The 21,770-nt window shown below is 37.4% G+C and overlaps 1 protein-coding gene across 1 annotated transcript in view; it reads right to left on the bottom strand.

The window, feature by feature from the left end:
* UBR5 (ubiquitin protein ligase E3 component n-recognin 5) overlaps positions 1-21,770 on the bottom strand; it is an 87,595-nt gene that overhangs the window by 65,443 nt on the left and 382 nt on the right. Inside the window, exons 2-5 of the mRNA XM_021529445.3 lie at positions 4,616-4,660; positions 4,029-4,110; positions 3,776-3,852; positions 2,867-2,986 (exon numbers count right to left, since the gene is read on the bottom strand). Of these exons, the coding sequence (XP_021385120.1) occupies positions 2,867-2,986; positions 3,776-3,852; positions 4,029-4,110; positions 4,616-4,660 (324 nt within the window). The remainder of the gene's footprint in view (positions 1-2,866; positions 2,987-3,775; positions 3,853-4,028; positions 4,111-4,615; positions 4,661-21,770) is intronic.

The raw sequence follows: 21,770 nt of genomic DNA, 5'->3' as shown, positions 1-21,770 counted from the left end.
AAACTGATAAAGTTCTGAAATATGCAGAAGAAATAAAGAAAACAGTACTCCAACTGGAACTTGCATTCTTTCCTACTCAGCTGCATGATGTATGCATACATAAACACATAAAAGGATCAATTCCTGATTTTCTAAAAGCAGTAGCAGCAACATAACATTTAACACTCATCTGTCAATTCCCTGCTATAAAAGCACACATGCACAAACTTCACTGTCAGTGGCTCTGAGAGAAGATCACTATGCTTAGGTAGATCTTCTAAAGATTCTGATACTTGATTTACATTAAGAAAATAGTTAAGATTACACTAGAAATAGCAAGTAATCTTCTCTATGGCAGAAGAAATCTTACACTACATAGTTCTCTGATCCTCAGGCATAGTTTTCAAAAGATACTCTACTTTTTACCTATTCCTTTTGCAGAAATCAACATCAACTCTACGCATTGCAAAAACACGCCTTAACTGACTGAATGGTTTCTTCATTTCAATGAATCAGGATCAAAATAAGGCAACAAAAAGACAGTGATTTGTAGAAATAGACATCTCACCATCATTACAAGAATCCACTAATAATTATCACCACAGAACTGTGCCAATTGAATTGGTTCTGAATTTAAAAGAAGATAATCTGCTGTCAAGTAAGACAAGAGACTCTAGTTTGTTCTTCAAGGTTAACCAAGCTTTATCTTGTAATACACCTTAAAGGTTATTGGATATGGTATTACTGCTACTTAATAATCTGTATCAGAAGAACCTTCCAGCTATCGACCACCTGAAGTCTCAAAATCCTTTCAAGAAAAACATGTAAAATTAGACACCAAAATAAAGATACGTTCTCTGAAACAGTATCTAATAAACTAACATTAGAAGTCTATCATATACAGCTATTAAAAGCTAATTAAGTGAGAATACTTGTCTTGCATTGCATGACTTCAGTTGATTACTAGCACCCTTTTTTAATTGGGTTTTTCTTCTTCCTCCTGACAAGACCCTGCAATCACAGAGAAACTCAATTGCCTGCTTAAGACAAGGCCCTGTCAGACCCATCTACATTTTCAGAATTCTAGCTAGTAACCACAGACAATGACAAGACAAAAAACGGTAAAATTATGTCTTTAGGAAAAGTCTTGTCTCATGAATTAGAAAGAGAATTCTAAAAATAAAAAGATATTACTGAAAACAGAAAAAAAAGAAAGAAAAAAACACCAAACAATGCGATATTTTAAATAAAATGAGCCACTTAAACTGTTCTTAGAAGGTGGGAAGGTGGCTAAGAGGAAAAGAACAAGGCTCAGAGGAAGTCAAATTTTACCTACAGAGCATCTTTCAATCCAATGCTCTGCAGGGAGGTGAGGGGTTAAAGAAAAAGTTCTGTATTACATATTAATACTTACCATAGATGCATTTTCTACTTTAAGTTATGTAAATGGCATCATTTAGACACCTAACAGTTAAAACCATTTCTATTTCTGTAATAATTTGAATATTCCCTGTGTGCTCTAACCTGGTCCTGTTAAGGAGAATAAGGACACAGCCACTGCTATTAAAACCATCTAAACCTAAAATAAATATCAACATAGAATAGAAATCTTTCCTCTCATTTCTGTTCACCTACTAGTTTACCACATCTCTCCACTATGCAGCAGCATGCTAGCAATTTTCCAAATCCAGTTACCTACTCTAATGGCTCCACAGTTTGAATGGTTTTAAATTCAACTTATTAAGATAATTATTCCCTCCATTTAACAGACTAGTTATAGTGCCTATTGCTATTCTATTAGTTCAGTGACTTTCAACTATCTAGTTCTGAGACATTCAAGAGAAGACATTAGGAACACTTCAGGGTTAGTCTCTAAGACTCAAACAATTTTAACACATTATGCTTAACTAGGAATAAGGAGGAAAAAAATGTGTTACATGTACCACAATAAGTTCTTAAACATGACAATACTAGTTTGTCTTTGACTTTTAACACATGGATTTTTAGGTTCAGATTCATAATGAATTCAGAAAAAAAAATGGCAAGGTTATGGGGATGGTTATTCTTCATGCAACTCAGGCCCAAATGAAATTAGTGTATTTGGTAAGAAAAAAACAACAAATTTTCTGGAAATTCATGGTAAAAATTTAGTTCCTTCCTCTTAACAAATCATTCATATGCAGAAACCACAGTTCTCATTACTTCAGTTAGTAACCTTAGGAAGCAGCACATTTAGACATGCCTTACAAAAACATAGCAAAGAGATCACTGTCATTATGGAATGTAAATTACATTTCTATAAAAAGGGACACCATCAAATTTAAAGCTAATGATGAGAAATCTGGATCTATACAGTACATTTTGCATATAGTACAATTTTAAAGATTCTGAGAAATAACCTGTTCCAAATGTTCCTTTTCTATTATGATGTATAGGACTCTGGCTATCAAAACACCACTTATGACTTGGGGCAAGAGTGGAAGACACAAAACAATGAAGCACATAATGAAGGTTCTTCCTGCATAAATGCACTCATTTCACTGTATGCTTCTAGCTTATCATGGTTTAAATTGATAGTGTCCCTCTAAAAGACCGCTTTCAAAAATCAAGAAACTAAAAAAAACATTCAAAAGAAGACAACACAGCCTAAACCAGGTTATTCTTCGCACATATATGAAGAACTCTCTGTATCCTATGTGCTGAAGGGTCATTTAAATATCTGTTATTTTAACAAAGTCCATCAAATTTTTTTTTGTTATACCCTACCTACACAACTGCTGTGATTATACGTTCCCTTAGACATACTGCATACAATTTATATATGTGTATACACATATACTCAAATATGGAACACACAGATTGCAGCCTCAATCCTATCAAAACTTACCCAAGGGTGTTGCCTGCCAGTCTGCCCAGAGTTTCAGAACCAGACAGAAACCATGGGGAGTCACTAGTCCTGCCTGGCCTGGATGTCCTTCCTGCCCCTGAGCCACTGCTCAACTTTGAACTGAAAGTAAAAGATGGTAAATCAGTCACAAAACAATCCCAAATGGGTTAAGAACAAAACCTGGAATCCCAGGTTGAAATTCTCAGGGACTTAGTCTGGTAACATACCAGCTTAAGCAACACCCTTGGGGAATACTCCAAACTAATCTAACTGCATATTAAGAGGTACACTGGAAAAAGAAAGTGGAAAGCATGCCTAACAGACCTTACGTACATAAGCAATCCATAAGAGCACAGATGCAATTACATATTAAGCTAATTAGTGATTGGAGTTAGCCACTGTGCTAAGTTTTCCATTAATGTATATGTACAAATTGTAATCAGCAGGTGTTCTATCTGTAAACCTGAGCCTGAGTATGCTACTTCAATATTAAGTGGTTTAAATTCAAATCTGAACTGTTAATTAGTCCTATTAAGGGGGACTTACCTGGACTGAGGACCACACGTCTAGAAAGTGAGCCTTGCCAGATGGGACCACTTTCAGAATAGATTCTGCATTAAGCTTAACAGTTTAACCCAGCTTCTTTCTTAAGGATTATTTTTGGAGTAGTTTGTTTCTTCAAGTTAAAGAGAGCCTGTCTTACTTCCTTCAGAATCACATATACTATTTCTTCCTATACCAGTTTGTCAAGCTAGGCTGTTTGGCTGCATCACCATAACCATTGTGTCTCTACTTAAAGTATCCATTCCAAAATCTACTTTGAAAACACACAAATAAAAACAAAACCAGAAAAGCAGCTGAGCTGCTTATTGAGTGCAAAAAATATCTTAGAAGAAAAACATTCCTTACCCATCACTATTCTCAGGTTTACCCAATTCCAATCTGTCTGGTTGAACTGAAAAACCAATCCTGCAGACTCTACCATCCTGTATTTAGAGCAAGAAAAGCAAGTGTTCAAAGTTGAAATATAAGTCAAGTTTACCAAAAAAATTAAAACACAAGTCTTCAGTTACTGAAGAGCATTAATCAATTTAATGTTAGAATAACTAATTTTAACTGTATGGTTTCAAATTTGTTATCTGAGAAGATTTCAGGAATTTACCTCCAGAAGAAATGCAGCATGATTTGGTCCCACCACACACTGTTTAATAGTGGCCTGTTCCAACACATTCAAAGGCGGGTGGCTGAAAATAAAAAGTGAGAATTTATAGTATTTTAGAACTTTTGAAGTCTGGAAAAAAAAAATCAAGCTGTACATGAAAGGAAAACTATGCAGTGCTGGCTACCAATACAAAAAACTTTCAAAAATGACTAAGCGTGCATTAATTGAAGCACACAGCACATAAAATGCAGGGAAAAGATCTTAAAAGGTGATAACTTTCACTTTATCTGATCAGCAATAAACAACATCTCATATTATAAAGTCATTCCATAATGAAGATTTATACCTCATATTATAAAGTCATTCCATAATGAAGATTTTAATAATATAATTTATCATAACTGAGAACTTCCCATTTTCTTCCTGTGTTATCTGAACTGTTATCTGAAGCATGTCTGGACTTCAGTATCAGTAGCACTGAGGATTTCTAAGGCTCCATCATCTACTGTACAATCATCTGCTTCTTGTTGCTGTTAGAAAAATTGTACTTTCCTAAATTATTTACAGCAGCATATGATATGCCTTACCTGTTTAAATTATATTTGTTCAGCTTCTCTGAAACTTCCCTTAATCTGAAACAGAAAGAAATGAAGCTGTTATTTGATTACATACTCCACAATATCCACTCACACAGCATATTTATGATGTTATGGGAATAACTTACCACCACATTTATTTAAGTTTAATATAAATACTACTTGGTGCTAGGAGTCTGTTTTGCTTTGAAGTTTTACCCTTGCAACAGAGCCAACATTTGCTTGCATTTCTGTGTGTTTTGCAAGTCATTATCAAAAAACACTACTCTTGCCTTGTTACAACCATTTACAACTTCATGCACAAAACAGAAATATAAAGCAATGACCATGAACTGCAGATATACTTGTTTTTCCTTGTATAAGCTTGAATACAGTATCCCAGATGAGAAAGGATTATAATCTTCTAGGAAATCCAAGTATGTGGCATGTGAGAGCCAAAAATATGATAGTAAATTCCCCAAAGCAGAAAACACAAGGAAATAGATTAACAAAAGCCAATGGCAAAAGGGACAAAAACAAATTCTCCCTAAGAGAATAAACAATCCAGAGAAACATCACTATTTATAGAGTTTCGTAAAACATTACCTTTACTAAAGGTAAACAATGTTTCCAAAAGCTCAAAATATCAGAGCAGAAGAAAGTGACAACCCATATACCGCTCCTGCTTAGAGGATACTGTGTCAAAAAGTAGAAAGCAACAGAGTAATTGCTAAGGTATTTCCAATCCACTAAGGAAAGATCCTCTATTGGCAACAAAGACACTGGAGTACTATCAGGCAAGCAGTCAATTAAAGCTTGGATTCCCCTCTTCCCAAAGGAGACAAGCGATCTGAAAAAGCCTCCAAAGGGCTTCCAATTATAGTCAGAGTACTTGAATTTTATCACGATATAAAACGAAGACTAATTCTGTAAAACTTGTGTTAGGTCTTCATAATTAAAATTTTAAAATCTCAGCTTTAGCACCATGCTCATGCTAGCATAAATCAGCAACACCTTTCTAAACCTAACAAAAAGCCACACCAACACTGTTTTCATCTGTTTGAATCCATATCTTTAAATCCTTCATTTTTACTTGCTTCATTTCAGTTTCTATACCCAGACTATGGACATCAGACTTCAGCTACTTGCAAACCCTGAAAATGAGAAAGAAAACAGACTAGAGGTCCAAACAGTGAAATCCTAACATTACCAACAGTGTTTAACTCTGAAGTACTTGTCCTAAGGGGAAGGAAAAAAGAAAAAAAAAAGAAAAAAAAAAAAAAAAAAAAAAAAAAAAAAAAAAGAAAAATATCTCTAAATCTGTTTGAGAAACAAGGTCTTTTATATTGATAGAAGTAACTTCCAAGCCCAAGAAGAAAGGAGAAGTGAAATGAAGACAGCAGGAAGGAATTGAATGTGTTTAGAATTGTCTTCTGCTATCCAAGCCAAGCTGACAATTTGTAAGTAGACGATTTCACACTCCCAATTTCCAGCCACAACTACTTCACACAGGCCAAGAGTACATACCCAGATAAGGTTTCTGAGAAGACAACCCACAAGATCAAGAGAAAACACAAACTTCCCATGCAATCTGTGCAAAAGGTACCCCACAAGAGTGAACTACTGTGGGAGACTATGGAATGAACCCCAAGTACACTCCACACCTTATAATATGGTTTTATACAGCAAGCAGGGATTGCTGCTTAATATCTGACAAGTAAAACATCCCTAAGTTCCATGTCTTGATTTCCCACCTAACAATTTCCCACAGGGATATTGAGTAGTTTCCCTTTAACATTTATCTTCTGGCAAGCATGAGTAATATTAGAGAATAGGAAAACCTACCTTTAAATTCATTGCACTGCCTTGAAGAAAATATGATGGCAAAAAAAACTAGCACTTTATTAGACATGATTACTAGACTAGTCTATGAGCAACATTTAAAACTTCCTTACCTGAGCCTTGGTCACAAGACCACACCACTACCAAAAAAACACAGACATTAGAATTTGAAAAAAAATCATTATGTTCCTTTTATACCTGTACAAAATGAAGTAATAGGAAAGAAATATGCTCAGAAAGCTAAGATTTGAATAGTCATTGAACCCATGAGTAACATCAATCTCAGGAGAGTAGGTCTATCTGCAAGAAGCACAGGCTAAAAGAGATCTAATGTTCCCGAAAAGAGGCCAGCATCAATCTTTACCAGGAGGGAACAGAGAAAGCTATAAGCAACAATGCTGATAGTTTTTACTTTTATTTTTCTTTCTACAGAAGAGATTAGTACTATCTCATGCCTGGAAAATTTCCTATGCAACTGCTGTAACAGCAAAATTAAAAAGTACTGCTCATAAGCTCCTATAAGTCCATGAGGACTTGAATTTGATGCAGAACACCACTGGAGTTGTTCCCTGCTGGTCTGCTGGTTCCACCCTCACTCCTCCCCTTTCTTGTGCTGGCACCAGCATCCCCATGAACACCAATCACAAAACCAAACCTGCAGGAAAACAAGAACAAAGCAGAAAGATGTGTTTGTATACTCTCTACGGAGAAAATAAAAACTTGAAATCATTTCCTGCAGCAATCTAAGCCTTCCTACCTGCACAGTTGCAGGGTATTGTACCACTGACCCTCTGAAGGGAAAAGCTTATTTAAGATCAGGTTAATTTTAATTATACAGTGCAGTAATTTCAAATTATCTGCTCTGGAGGAAGAGGTACAAGCAGAGATGATTTAGTCAATTCCCACATCAAGGTCAACGTTTTCACTAAGACCTTTCTGTGGTAAATGAAATCTCCAATACAAACGCCTTGACAGACTACACTTCAAAAAGGTCTCATTAAAGGCAATTAAACTACTTCAAAGGACAAAGTTAGAAGCAACAAGTATTTTCATCACAAATATTTTTGAAGAAATACACTAGAGCTTGGCAACACTTTTAGACAAAAGGTTTAGTGATGATAGCTCCTATCAAGACACACATTCTTTAATATTATTAGTGAAATTAATCCAAAAACAGTTGTGAGGAAAATAAAGTTTTCAGTTTGTCCAAGCCAAGGAGGGATTTTTTAATTTCAAGTTTTCAAGCTCCAATTTCTAGTCTCCAGAAACTGATCAGAATAGAAGGGATCTATGCTCACACTAAGCAACCAAAAAGGCTCTAGGTCAGGACTATCACAGCTCAGATTTCTGACATGGCCCTTTTACTCATAACAATACATTACTTTTCTCAAAGAAAATTTCTATTTCCAGACAAGTTTATCTCAGGACCCATTCTTCCACCATATCTTGTGTTATAAAAGCAGGTTAGACTCAAAAATGCAAAAGAGTTATAGAGAAATTCAATTTCAAAATACTGAAGGTAAGAGTTGCAGAGGACAAAAATGTACTTTTTTATAAAAACCAACCAAATAAACAAAACATAAACCAGCCAAACAAAAAAACACACAGGCACACAAAAAGAACACCAAACAAACAAAAATACACGCACCCCAAAACCCTAAAGCCTCCAAAACCAGCTTGGTATGATGAACAACTTCAAGTAGGGAAATAAGAAATAAAGCTACTTCAGGCCTGGTAGATCTTTCTAAGTCATCAGGTCTCTTTAAAACAGTATGTCAATGAAATCTGTATGGCAACAAACATGAGACTCCCACACCAGAGCAGACAGAAGTATTCAAGCACCACTACAATGCTTTGCCAAGGGAAGGCTAATGCTAATACTAATAAAAATAACAAGTAGATACCCAAGGGGACACACCCATATGACACAATCCATTTAAGCATTGATGAACAGTATTACATACCTATCAACACTTAAAAGGCAAATACAACCTTATCCCTGTGCCTCATCTGAGAGCCTGAAGGGCTCTGAGCACAGCAAGCCAGACCCAAGGAAGCACCTCTGGGGCCAGTTTACCTACTAGCAGAGCTGCACAGCCTCCAGATCAAACACCTCTCTCACCTGCCTGTCTTGAATCACATGGAAATGAGCTCCTGTCCCAGTCTATCAGTGTCACAAAAACAGTCTCAAAAATGCATAAAATGGATACCAATAAAATATTAAGCAAATACATTATCTTAGTTTCCTAATCCCAGGATAACTTTGACACTAGACATTGCCATTGATGTAAAGTCACACCCAGCTATCTTCCGTGCCACAATACAGCATACAAAAGGATCCTGCCCCCAGCTGCCATCTCAAGCATTAGAGAGCAGCTTCCAAGGAGGAAGATACACTTCCACAGCTACACCTTTCTCCTACTGGAATAAATTAAGATTTAGAGTGTGATTTAAGTCATTCCGGGTAAAAAGGGGGAAGAATCCATAAAATCAAATGGTAAAGTACCAGCCAAAAGCAGGCAGTAAGATTATCTGTAGAAAATAAAGTAATGCACTTAAGAAAAAAAAAAAAAGAAAAATAATTCCAAGCGCGACTACAAAACGACAGGCTCTAAGGTAACCCATACTGCTCATTAGGGTAGTGGGCTAATGTGTTTAGACTATAATTCACAGACCACTGAAATGAACTAGATGACAAAGAAACCCTTTGCTCTACTCAGTCAGTACTCGGGGGAACCATGGCTTACACTGTGCCCTCTCCACATTTCAAGAATTATAAATTAGGACTATTTGGTTTTTACACACTAAACCAACACCTACTGCTCAGGAAATCCCCAAGCTGCAAATTCTTAGAAGTTGGAAAAGCTTCACTGTATATTTGCCCTATTCTAACACTGTTCTCCTGTTAATCTAGCACTGGTCTCTGTCAGCAGAAAACAGGAGGAAAATAAGATGGACTTCTTGTCTGACTTGAACAGCTGTTCTTGTATTTCATAGTATCAACCAACACAAGTTTACAGAACACATACAGGACACTTCTCCCAAACTTTATTTCCTATTTTGCAGGATTGTCCGTTTGGTTGATAAAGGTAGTTCTGAACACTTCATAGTTCTCTCTGGAACAATGGTAACACAATGCGCTGTCTCTGTGATCTGCAATAGAATGCTAATACAGCAAAGACCAAACAAATTAATTGTCCTGAAAACAGCTTCTCCTGTCACTGAAAAGTCTTCAGGTAATACAGTGATTGCAGAATGAAAGTTCTCTAACAGTAGATCATTACTATTTAATAACAACACTGATTTAGACAATTACCTAAGTTGGGTAAAAATAGCCCACAAAAAGGTGAAAGCATGATAAGAATGTGTATTTTAGTTCCAGTTTTAAGAAAAAAAGGTATATTTCATATCACTGTATTGAAGAACAAGGGGAGAGCTTTGTATATTGCCTAGGAAGGCTTACAGTGCTGTGTTCCATAAAATCCTCACATAGAAGTAGTTGGTGTTCAGGCTGGATGAGCAGACAGTGAGGTGAACCAAAAACTGTCTGAACATCTGTGTCCAGAGGGTGGTGATTAGTGTCACAAGGTCTGGCTGGAGGCCAGTGACAAGCTGTGTGCCCCACAGGTCAATACTGGGTCCAGTCCTGCTCAACATCTTCATTAACAATCCAGATGATGGGGCAGTGGGTACTCTCAGCAAGTTTGCTGATGACACCCAACTGCAAGGACTGGTGGGTATGCAGGACATCACTGCCATCCAGAGCACAGCAACCTCATGACAACCAAGGGGAAGCAAGGCACAAATCCCTGCACCTCAGCAGGAACAACCACATGCACAAGAACAACCACATGCCAGAGACTGTCCAGCTGTACAACAGCATGGCAGAAAAGAACCTGCAAGTCCTGGTGGCCACCAGGTTGAACAGGAGCCAACATGCCTTGCAGCAAAGAAGGTAAAACAGCATTCTGGCTGCAACAGAGAAAGTACTGCCAGCATGCTGAGGCAGACAATCCTTCTCTTTATTCAGCACTCATGAGGCCACATCTGGATTTCTGGGCTCCCCACTAAAATAGAGACATGAGCATACTAGAGAGAGTCTAGCAAAGCGACACAAAAATAAGGGACCAGAGCATCTCACACAAGAGGAAAGGCTGAGAGAGTTGAGACTTCAGCATAGGGAAGAAAAAGCTCTGGAGGGGATCTTATCAACATATATGAACACCAAAAGCAAGGGTAGTAAAGGGGACAGAGCCAGACTCTTTCCAGTGGCACCCAGTAACAGGACCAGAGGCAGCAGACACACACAAAACACAGGAGATTCTGTCTGAACATCAGGAAAGACTTTCTCTGCTGTGGGGGTGACCAGTTACTCACACAAGGTGCTCAGGGAGGTTCAGGTAACTCTCAACCCCTGAGAGTTACTGAAACGCCATCTGAACAGACTCCTGGGCAACCAGCTGTAGATGGCCTTTCCTGAGAATGGGACCAGATGATATTCAGAGGTCACTTCAACCTCAGCTATTCTGCAATTGATACTGAGGACTTAATCCTTTCAGGATGTGATCTCCATATATTTGACTTGAAGGCACAGCAGCAAAAGGAGGGGATTTGCCATTGAAAAGCTAGTAACTCATGTTTTGCTGTATAGAATCCCTCTATGGTCAGTGACACAGGAAAAAAGTTACACCAATGAGTCAGGAAAGTGTCAGAGTTACACATTCAGTAAAAAAATTCATAGGTACTTAAATATCAAGCTGGAAGTACTCTGTTTCTTTAGCAGGAACAGCAAGAGCAGGGGTAGACACCTGTAGAATTCATGAAAAGCCTCTAACTAGCCATGAATTCCTAAGCTGGGAGACTGGTTGCTCTAGCTCAGAATCTACTTACACCCTTTCTTCCAATTTAAGTGACTCTGAAAACATCACTCCCTGAAAAAAAAACACATAGAACCATAACCCCATACCACAGCACAGAGGATGGCCATAGCCTAGCTCAACAGGAATACAAAGTCAATCACACTTTTTAAATAAGTAAACACCCATAAGCTATGAAACAGTATGGCCCCTTTTCTGGAAAAAAAAAAAAATTGTTAACAACATGAATACAAACAGGAAGAAATCACAAATCATATGATCCTGACAGGACTGCCACAGAGGAGTTAACAACATGCCTACTTGTTATTTAGCACATTATCTATAGGATTTAGTAGTGAAGTAGATCTATAGCTACAAGTTGCCTAAGCATTTAGTGTCATTTCTGGGGGGGAAAAAAGAAAAATACACTACAGAAGAACGGGTCAGACTCAATCTGAGGCCCTTCTATGGCAGTAGATTTCCAAAAGTACAGTTTGCAAATCCAGACAGAAATCTGTTCTCTGGTGCAGAATACATCAAATCATCATTTTGTGGTCCAACATTCTGTTCAACTGCACAAAGTCCTCACAGCTGTTTTGTTTAACATTTAGCAAAAGGCCATTTCTTTAGCCAGAACACTACAGCTAAACACCTGGATCGACCAACTCAATTGGGTGAGTTCTGAATCTTAAAGCAATTAAAGTTGTAAGCTATTTAACTATCCATCATTTTAGGAAATAGATCCTCTTGCGATAATAAAACATGAATAATGAGAATTTAGAACCCCATGGTTCTAAATTCAAGGATACTTGAAAAATACACATGTGATAATAGCATGAGCAGTGTTACTACACTGAACAACAAAACATGCTAGCTATCAAAATACAGCTAGGAAGCTGTATACTTGTTAAACTAGAATGAATGAAAATTAAAAGATCCCATTAAGGCAAAGAAAAGAAAAAATCACATTTTTACAGTCAAAACATTGCTGTAGTGATGCCATTAAAAAATGCTATCAAATTAAACTCCAGTCACTGAAAATCATAGAACCTTTTTGTGCCCCATTGTGATAAGGCTGTTAACATTCCTTCAGGAGTTCATTAGGAGCCACCAGGGAGGCTGTGAATTTACCAGCACACCAGCTTAAAGCCTGGAGAGCCAAGTTCTGGTCCCAGCTGAGGCTACTGCGGGAACCCAAATCATCTCTTCACCATTTTCCTTTGCCCTAAGCTTTTGGGAGCTGTGATCACTTTGTGCAAAGTTGGCAAATGGCCTTTGATTAGGGCATTCAAATGCTATAAAAATATTTTTAAAAGTAAGAACTGTCACATTATTAAACACTCAGAGTCTTGACTACAGAAAAGCAACTGTATGTTTTATACAAGTGATTTTATGAAAAACAAAGCACAAACAAGAACTGAATTCTAATTGCTTTACTATAAAGTCCAACGACCTTATTCTCATTCTGAATTAGTTTTAGCAACAGGGAAAGATCACTTAGCATGTCCAGTCCTTTACTTGCCAATTGCTCCAATTCCAAGCCTTGAAGTATTCAACAAAAACTCTGATATCACAGAGTTATCTGCACACCACTTTTGCGAACTTGCTAAAAACTGCCTTTTAGATACCAGACCTCCTCCTCACACTGCTCTGTCTTCCACTAAAAACACATCTTCAAAACCTTTCTCTCAGACACTGCATCTTTGATTTAGATAGGAATGGACTGAGGCCTGGAATAAAGAGTAGAGAGCAAGCACTGCGCCAGAAAAACAAGCAGCCAAATCGCTTTGTCTGATGCACAGTGCAAACAAAATGAGAAACCCAAGCTTCTGAGGTGCACAGTTCATCCCAACACTTTTTTGCATTGCCAGGAAAATAATTCTTTTTTCCATGTGCCTGCACCCCAGCCATGAAACTCCAGGTGCTTCTCTCAGTGTAACCTCAGCGTGTTGGTTCCCCTAGAAGAACTCATGAAGCAGCACATGGAGCACCTCCTGGACCACGTTTTGCCTAGGGCCATATTATCTCTGGTAACAATCTTGCCAGATACAGATTCCGCCCCACAAGAGAAAAAAACAAACTTTGGCCATTCCAGCAAAACAGGCTGTTGGTCCCCAGCCTTCCCATAAGGAACAGGGCACTCCTTGCCAGATTATCTTCTGCCTATCCAATCTGCCCCACAATGACAAGATGTTATGATCCATCTCATTTGAAGGTTTTATTAAGTGCCTTTAAATTACAGCTCTAGAGACAGACACATTTTGCCAAAGTCATTGAATTGTGTATACAATGACTTAAAATAATGGAAAATGAGAAAAGAAAAACTGCTGTTAATAATAGACTGTGGTCAAAGCCAAAAAGTTGTTCCAACAACCTAAGAAAGATCTTCATTAAAGATCAGACAACAATAACTCATTTATACTAAAAAAATATGAAATGGATTAAAGGCCATAAATTATCTTCAGAAAAACATATACTGATATTTACCAGAGAGAAAAAAAAACCAGCTCTGACTGTTTTCAGGCTGGATAGAGAATAGCAAGAATTTAGTACTATAAATGAAAGAATAAATACAGAGACACATTTAAGAAAATTAATTTTGCAAAATGAACAAGAAATTAAAATTATATCAGCCTTACTGAAGGAAGTGACAAACTCCAACGGCTTCAAGCAAAAGCAGAGTAAGGCATACATTCACCCTTATTCCCATAGGCAAATACTGATTTTCCAGTTAAGTTTTTGGAAAAACACTGTAGCAGAAACAGTTGTTTATATAAAGTCAATGTCAGACTCCATGCTGACACATACATAGTGAAATTACAATTTTCAGTAGAATCCTGAGATCCCAATCAAGATTCATCTCACTGTATCAGAACTCCCTACCTATACAGAGAGCTAATCCATCCCAAAGGTGAAAATGGTGAGAGGTTGAGGAACCATAATGGATAATAGAGAATGAAGCATAATGAAAGACGGTAAGCAAATTTTTTAAATGCTGTTTTATAACAAGTTTGGATTGAAGTAATCAACTACTACTTCTACAGCACATAGAAAAAAAAAAAAAAAAAGACAAAATTAGCATCTGGCTTAACTAAAGATGATGGCAAACATGCTGCAGAAAGTAACATCAGCAAGACCTGGGCACAGAGCAGTTTCTTTCTGGGCTATCTTATAATGGATAGGCAAACTACAGCTGCATGGTTATTATCACCCTCAGCTATTTGAGATATTTTGAACTGATTCATCTGACAAACAAAAACCACACTCTCTTGAATGTGGATTATTTTTTAGGCTTTTTTTTTTCTGAAGACAAATTTTGTAAGATTACTGAAGTCTCCAGCAACCTTGGTACCTTTATCTACTGTATTACACTACTGCTGTTACAAATTACACTGGCAGACCTTATGGCTGGCAATAAAACAACAATGATAGCAAGAAATCCCAACATAGCTAACGTCCAAAATAGTACTAATCATGGAAATGTTTTCAAAGTTTTTATTCTGCACTCTTTAATAAACACATAATGTAAAAACTAAATCAGAAAGATAGACCAAAATATCTTCAGGCATCTTTTCTGATTAAAGGCAGTAACCAGTTTAATGATGAAAAGCTGTCCAAAACAACATTACAGAAAATACATGTTTCATCTCCACTGTAGATATAAGCAATTTGAGAAATCTCCTCAACAGCAACTGGCTTGGGATTACAAAACCTAGCCAGTAAGACAAACTTTAAGATGCTACCCCAAAAATCATTTTTACAACTGCAACGAAACAATCAAGCTGGGATTTAAATATTCACTGTACCAACATGGATTGCTGCTGTAAAACACAATGCACTTTAAAGTGGAGCAGCTAGGATTTGCTGAAAGACTGGGTGAAGCATATTTAGTATGAGAAATTCCTCTGACAAGTGCTGGGTGTAGCAGTGAGACCTATGAGATGAAGACAAAATTTTTCAAATCAGCAAATTTAATGGCTACATCACTCCTCACCTGGACCCAAACTGGCAGTTTTAGGTGTAAATGCATAAATGCAGACGACTAGTGTTCCCACCTTAAACCTTTCTGTTCAGGTTTGCAGTATGTTTCCACTGTTTAAACTTGGCACACTTCATACCTTTGTATCAGTAAGTATGTGTTCTCTCTCATATAAAACAATAACATTATTTAAATTGAAGCAAAACACTAATTTCCCTAGAGGGGAAAGGTAAGAGAAAAGAAAGCAATGTTGGTGACCTGCATTTTTTAAGCACAGAAAGACTTTTAGAAATAGAGCACAGAGTTTATTGTCAAAATAGTTCTATGCCAGAAAGAGTAAATAAGATCTGAAGTTTGGATAATTATTTTTGTAATGGAGTAACTAATGCTGTGTCATCCTCACTTAAACTGTCAAGCTTAAGGGTTTGGACAAAACACACGTGTGCACTTTGAAAATTTGATTTGTGCATTTATTTCAACATCTTTCTTCTTCAAGTTGTTCCTCTCAATTTAAAATCTGCTAACTATTGCAACCAGGCCTTGTCTTCACATTTTCTCTGGGGCACACACAGATGCCAACTACTGCAGTCTCCTATGTGGAGTTGTTGCTAAGAGCCAAATCCTTTGTGGACTTCAATGAACTCAAGGTTAAAGAAAGTCTGTACAACTGAAAAACACAAATAGTTTTTCTGTTTATGTTTTTTTCCTGCATAAATGGCTGTTGATGCAGAGAAAGACAAAACAGCAGCTTTTAAACTAAGCATCTTGCAAAAGTAACTGCAAATTAGATTACCTCTAGTGTAATCACTAAAAGAAAATACTTTGAAACCCCTTCTCTTCTTCATATAAATTTCAAATACATAATACCACCTATATAAGTCACAAATTATTAACTGTGTCAGAAATGTGAAAAGGCAGCTACAACACCTTGCATTTTGCCAAGCTTAGGTACATCCTTCATTGTTTTTCCTCAAGTGTCATTTTTCATATAATTGTATACTGAACAGTTATCTACTTTAGATTGCTTAAGAAAGAGTCACACCCTTCACATTTATTTTTTGATTGAATCACAAATTTGACAAACATCCTACATGGCAATAAGAATATGTCATAAATACATACTATACCAAAAATTACCTCAAATGCATGTCATTGTTTATAGTTTTTAACTTTTACAAATATTTAGCGCATAAATGTTGACTTACTGTTCTTAGAATTAAAAATGTTGTTCTCTGACAGCTTTGACTTGCAGTGCCAATCTTAAAATATAGTTACTAGTATCTTAGTCAGTCTTGCTTTGTCATTGGTCCAACCAATACACTCAAACCTTACATATGTGATTTGAGAAGCAAAAAGAAAGCAACATTTGTGTCCCAATTACTATTTTACCAAATTCCTTGTGACAGGTCACAACTACTCTCAGCCCAGATCACATTCACAGTACAGTTTCAGATTACAGTAGCCAAAATAAACTTGCTGCTTTCAAAATGGAAGGAACTCAACCCTGCTTCCTCTTTCCCGTTCTTCACTACCAACTCTCCCTTCTGCAGCACTTTTCAAAATATTCTGATGCACACCCAACAAGGAGATAAACCAGTTCAACTTCCTAGTGCACTAAATTATATTTACTTCACTTTACCAGGGCTATCTTTTATCATTTTAGCAACTGAAGTCAGTTTCCTATGGGACCAGAAACTTCAAAGTTAGTGCAACCTAAGAGGTGGGGAAAACAAATCTCCACCTTCAGAAGAGAGCAATTACTTTGACTTACAACATCTCAGGAAAGTTTCAGCAAGAACATTCACAGACAATTACATATGTACTCTCTAAAAAGCAGCATCTGTGGTGTAGCACGCAATTGTAATCAGAAGACAACCCCGGCAGAGCAAAGTTCAAAAAGGCCTAGAATACTGGCCTATGTAAAAGTAACCTTCCACGTTCAACCAGACATGAAATAACACTGTACATTCTGATGCCTAACCCCCAATTATTGCTCTCAAGTAACAATATGAAGATCAAATCTTAATGCACTGATGCACATATGAATCTTGTAACAGTCTATATTATCATAGTGGTGGTGCAAATCTTTTGAGGCAGCCAAACCATTTTGTATTTTAAAAAGTGTTTCCATCTAAGAGTCTGATGATAATAATAATGTCATGACAGTCATACTGTTCCATTCCTCTCTTCCAAAAGAGCACAATCTAAATTTGGCTATGCTTTCAAGAAATTAATCCTAAAACCAAGTTCAACATTTTGCCTGTTACTAAAGTTTATCAACCAGCTGTAACTCAGGTAATTCAAATAATACATCAGTTATGGCTTCCCAGTAATTAAACCACCTATTCCTGTTTGAGGAGGGCTACCTGCACTTTTGCTAAGTAGATTAGGAATCGTTTAAAGCACACCAAAATAAATCACTTAAGCTAAAAGAAGTACTGTATTATCTGCACAAAACTTGCAGATTCTCTAAGAATGCATCCATCAATCCCTTCTTTTCCCCAACTTGGGGCAGACACACACAAGTATCAGCACAGAAGTTCGTGCTCGGCTGCATTCCTCTACACAAGAGGACAGGTACTCTCTCAGCATGCCTCTGGACGCAGCAGAGTAGGTTCAGGTCACGCAATATCACTTTAACATGAACGCTTGCATTATCAGGAGCTCTCTCTCCCTCCCCGTGCATGGCTGCTGCACACATGTGGGGCCAAGACATCAGCTCCACATCGCTGCTGGCTCCCTGCACAGCCACACCACACCCTACAGCAGCTCCTTCCAGCAACATCTGCTTGAGATTTTTAACAGATTTGCTCATCAGTAAGTGCAAGGGGGGGTGGCGTTTGCCAGAGCAGCAGCCACATATCCACAGATCACTTGCACAGCACCTTAAATTGATGTGCAGATTAAAAAGGTATGTTCTTGCTAGCAATTTTTTCCACACAAATTCAGAGAGTGCTAACAATGCAGGCAATGCAAAGTACACAACTTAAATTTTCAGTTCAGGCACGGCATAAAGTAAGTAGCATTCAAATAACAGAGACAGGCACTGAATGTATTACTAAGAGAAAACAAAGTCATGTAAAAAACGAGATCATCCTTTCTTCCCCCAAAGCTGACTACATACAGACTCACTGAAGCTTCAAATTAACTTTTCTCAGGTGTGCTACTGATTTCAAAGATGTCACTGCCAGAAAACTTACTACATGACACTTCTAAACCCTCATATTCAAAATATCCACACTCTATTTAACCAAATTCATTACATCTCATCTCCAGGAAGAAAGAAAAGACCACACTAACACTGTATCAATGACCACTTCAAAAATTACATCTTACTCTATGCTAGGACTTAAATGGTCTAACTGACAAGAATTTTCTTAGTATAAGGTAAAAACAAAGTCAAAGGTTTGAGATTAATCCTGTCTCTGAAGGTCAGTTCATGTATGGAAAGTCATTTGTGTAAGGTGAAAGAGTCCCCTTCTCCTTCCCAGAGCAGCAAGTTAAACTGCTCCTGTGAGGTTTCATAACAGTCAAGAAAAGGCTATTTGTCATGGTTACACCCACTTCCTAACCCAATAAAAAATTAAGAAATATACTAAGTATTTACTAAGATTAATTTATCTATGAAACTGTGTCAAACTTCCTTCACAAAGCACAAAGTCTCCCACCCTGAAAGAGGCGGATAAGCTACAAAATATACCTAACACCCAATGCAACAGAGGCTGGATATCTCTTTTTCAAATATTAAAGCCATTAATTATTTACATCCCAAATACTCTATAGAGTTGTTTCTCAAACTGCAGGCCATACAGAATTTTTCTTCCATTAAACTCCTCATATTCAGTTTGCAGACAACAAATTGCTTGGGGAAAAAATTCCAAGTTACCTGTCTTCCTTAATAAACCTGCCAGAAAAACCTTAATTACCTCAGTTCATCCTAAACAAAAGCTTAGGCTAGTATCCATTTCAAAAGATGAATCCTAATACAACTACAAAATTAAGTATGACCTTGTCCTCTGTGAACTCTCTTCAGTGTCATCAGCTCCAGACCTCTGAGTGAAGAAGTCAACACTGTTTCAGCTTATTTTAGAGAGGACTAATAACTACCATCAAGGTGCAATATTAACCTACATTTTCAAAAACACTAGCTAAGAAGAATTTTCAGATGATCAGCAGATATGCTCAGGAGTCCTCCGATTATTTGTGGTTCTACAGTTACTATCTCCTCTTTTCTTTGAAGTGTTTTGCCATTCTCACAGCTGCTGCATGAATAAGTGTGACAACAAATTACACAGAAAACCTAACAAAAACTGTAGAACAAAATGACAGAAAACGCACCAAACCAAACTGGAAAAAACTACTTCCTCACATTTTTTCAACTACTTAAGAGCACAGCAATACTTCAGGAGAAAGATGGTTTCCAAAAACCACTGCCTTTACACATCTAGACTATTATCTAGGTTATTAAGCATAATGTATCAAATACTTGGTTACAAAATTCAACAGTGTCCTGTACTCTGAACACACAGGGATTGCGACAATAAATTCATTGGGTTTTAAGTGATTACTCCTTAGATGAAAAACACAAATCCATTATTGAAAGCATACAATACAGAAGTATGATCCCAAAATCTAATTTTGAGAAACAACTATCATTCAGAATACAGACAGAAAAAAAACTTGACTGACCACTGACCCAGACTCAAAAAAGCTTATAAAGTGAGAGAGAAAAGAAACATCACAGAGACACGAGACGTTCCAAGATCCTAACTTCTATGAGTATGTGTATGAGAATTTATTAAGCCATCTAGATCTTTATCAACATTGACAGAATAGAAATATGCAGCAATGCTACTGATAAAATTGAACTGGCATTTCCAGCACATATGTGTGTGCCTCAACTCTATTTATGAATCATTCTGATTTCACTGCATTACAAGTTCTGATACATAGCTACTGCCCTTTTAGTAAAATTACATTTATGAAGCCAAAATTTCTGACTTGCAGCTCAGATCAAGGAGTCACTTGATTTTTCAGAACAGTCACTACTTAACAGCACTGCTGCAGCTTTCTCCATATATTAATTACCACATATTTGGAAGGTTCATGTATCAAAAAGTAGGTGTAGAAGCTGCTGCTGTGTTAAGAAGAAAAAAAAAATTTAAAAACCGAGAAAGCATTATGAAGACTGAAAGGGACTCACATTTTATATCAATGTGTCAACAGAAGAGGTAACATTAAAGAAAAAACAGATGAGCTCTCTCACTTGGAGCAAAGTGTGATAATTACATGCTAAATGTTTTCTAAGGGCCAACCAATATAAAAAGAAAAAAAAAAAGAAAACCCACTGGGGTCTTTTCAAGCTCGAAGGCCTAGATCTTACTCCAAACCAAAAGAGTGCAAGCAATAAGTCACAGAACAGCATCATCTCTCAGTTTGTCACTCTAAAGGAAGATGGTCTATGCCAAATTTGAATGCAGTACCTATGGAGAAAGCAAATCAATTCTGTAGGAATGGCTAGGCCTCCTAGGAAGCAGGATTCTGTAAAATGCATTATCAGGCTATGGAAAAAAATACAGTCCACAGTAACACACTTCAGGTTTTGGATCTGTTTTATCTTTTCTTTTCCCTGTATAAACATATTGGCTATGTAGTTAGGCAGAAATTCTGCCTTCAAAACTACCTATTTTCCTTATTATACACGCTCAAACCTCACCTGCTCCAAAAGGCATCTCAGCAAAGACTGTTCTTGGAGAAGTGGCCTAACTACAAAGAACTGTGGAATGACCTGGACCCTGACCTACTGGTACTATCAAAGCCAGGAGAGTATAAGCAAGAGCTTATGCTTTTTAAGACTTAAAAATACTTAAATATTGTTTAGAATCATTAAATAACATTCGTATTTAGTGTAAAAACACTTTAGGTTTCTATCTAGCGATGATTAAAGATCACGATTTATTCACACATAAATTTGTGAGAAATTAAACATGAAGTTTTTAAGAATTCCTCTATAAAAGAGCAGAAGTAAAATTTGCAAGCTATTACACATACCATTAACAATTGCTATAGAAGAAATATTTGACAGCCACACAGAGCTGTCAAATAAACGTCAAGCAGCGAGGAAAATTTGTTTCATGGATTCATTTTCTCTCAAAGCACTCCAGTTTCTCCCCAGCCTGCAATTTCTCTCCCCCAATCCTACATAAAGTTAGCTGCGTGGTTTCCAGGCTGGCAGCTGTCATCCCCATCTCCGCCAAGCCGCACAACATCAGTGATTTGGAGATCGGGCTTCCTTTTGTATCGAACACCCGGTGCGTGAGCAGGGGAAGGCAGCGCACACCGGCGCTGCGTGTGACAGCGCTGCCGCCTTTATCCCCGCTCCCGTCATTCTCTCACACGCCGCGATCCCCCATCCGCATTGTCTGCCTCGCTCCATCCCTGGTTAATATGGACGCGTTCTCGCTCCTCGGCCGGGGATCCCCGGGAACCC

This window comes from Lonchura striata, chromosome 1 (genome assembly GCF_046129695.1).
Source record: "Lonchura striata isolate bLonStr1 chromosome 1, bLonStr1.mat, whole genome shotgun sequence".
Classification (NCBI taxonomy): domain Eukaryota; kingdom Metazoa; phylum Chordata; class Aves; order Passeriformes; family Estrildidae; genus Lonchura; species Lonchura striata.
Note: the sequence above shows the minus strand (reverse complement) of the source record. Positions and strands in the feature narration are given on the sequence as shown.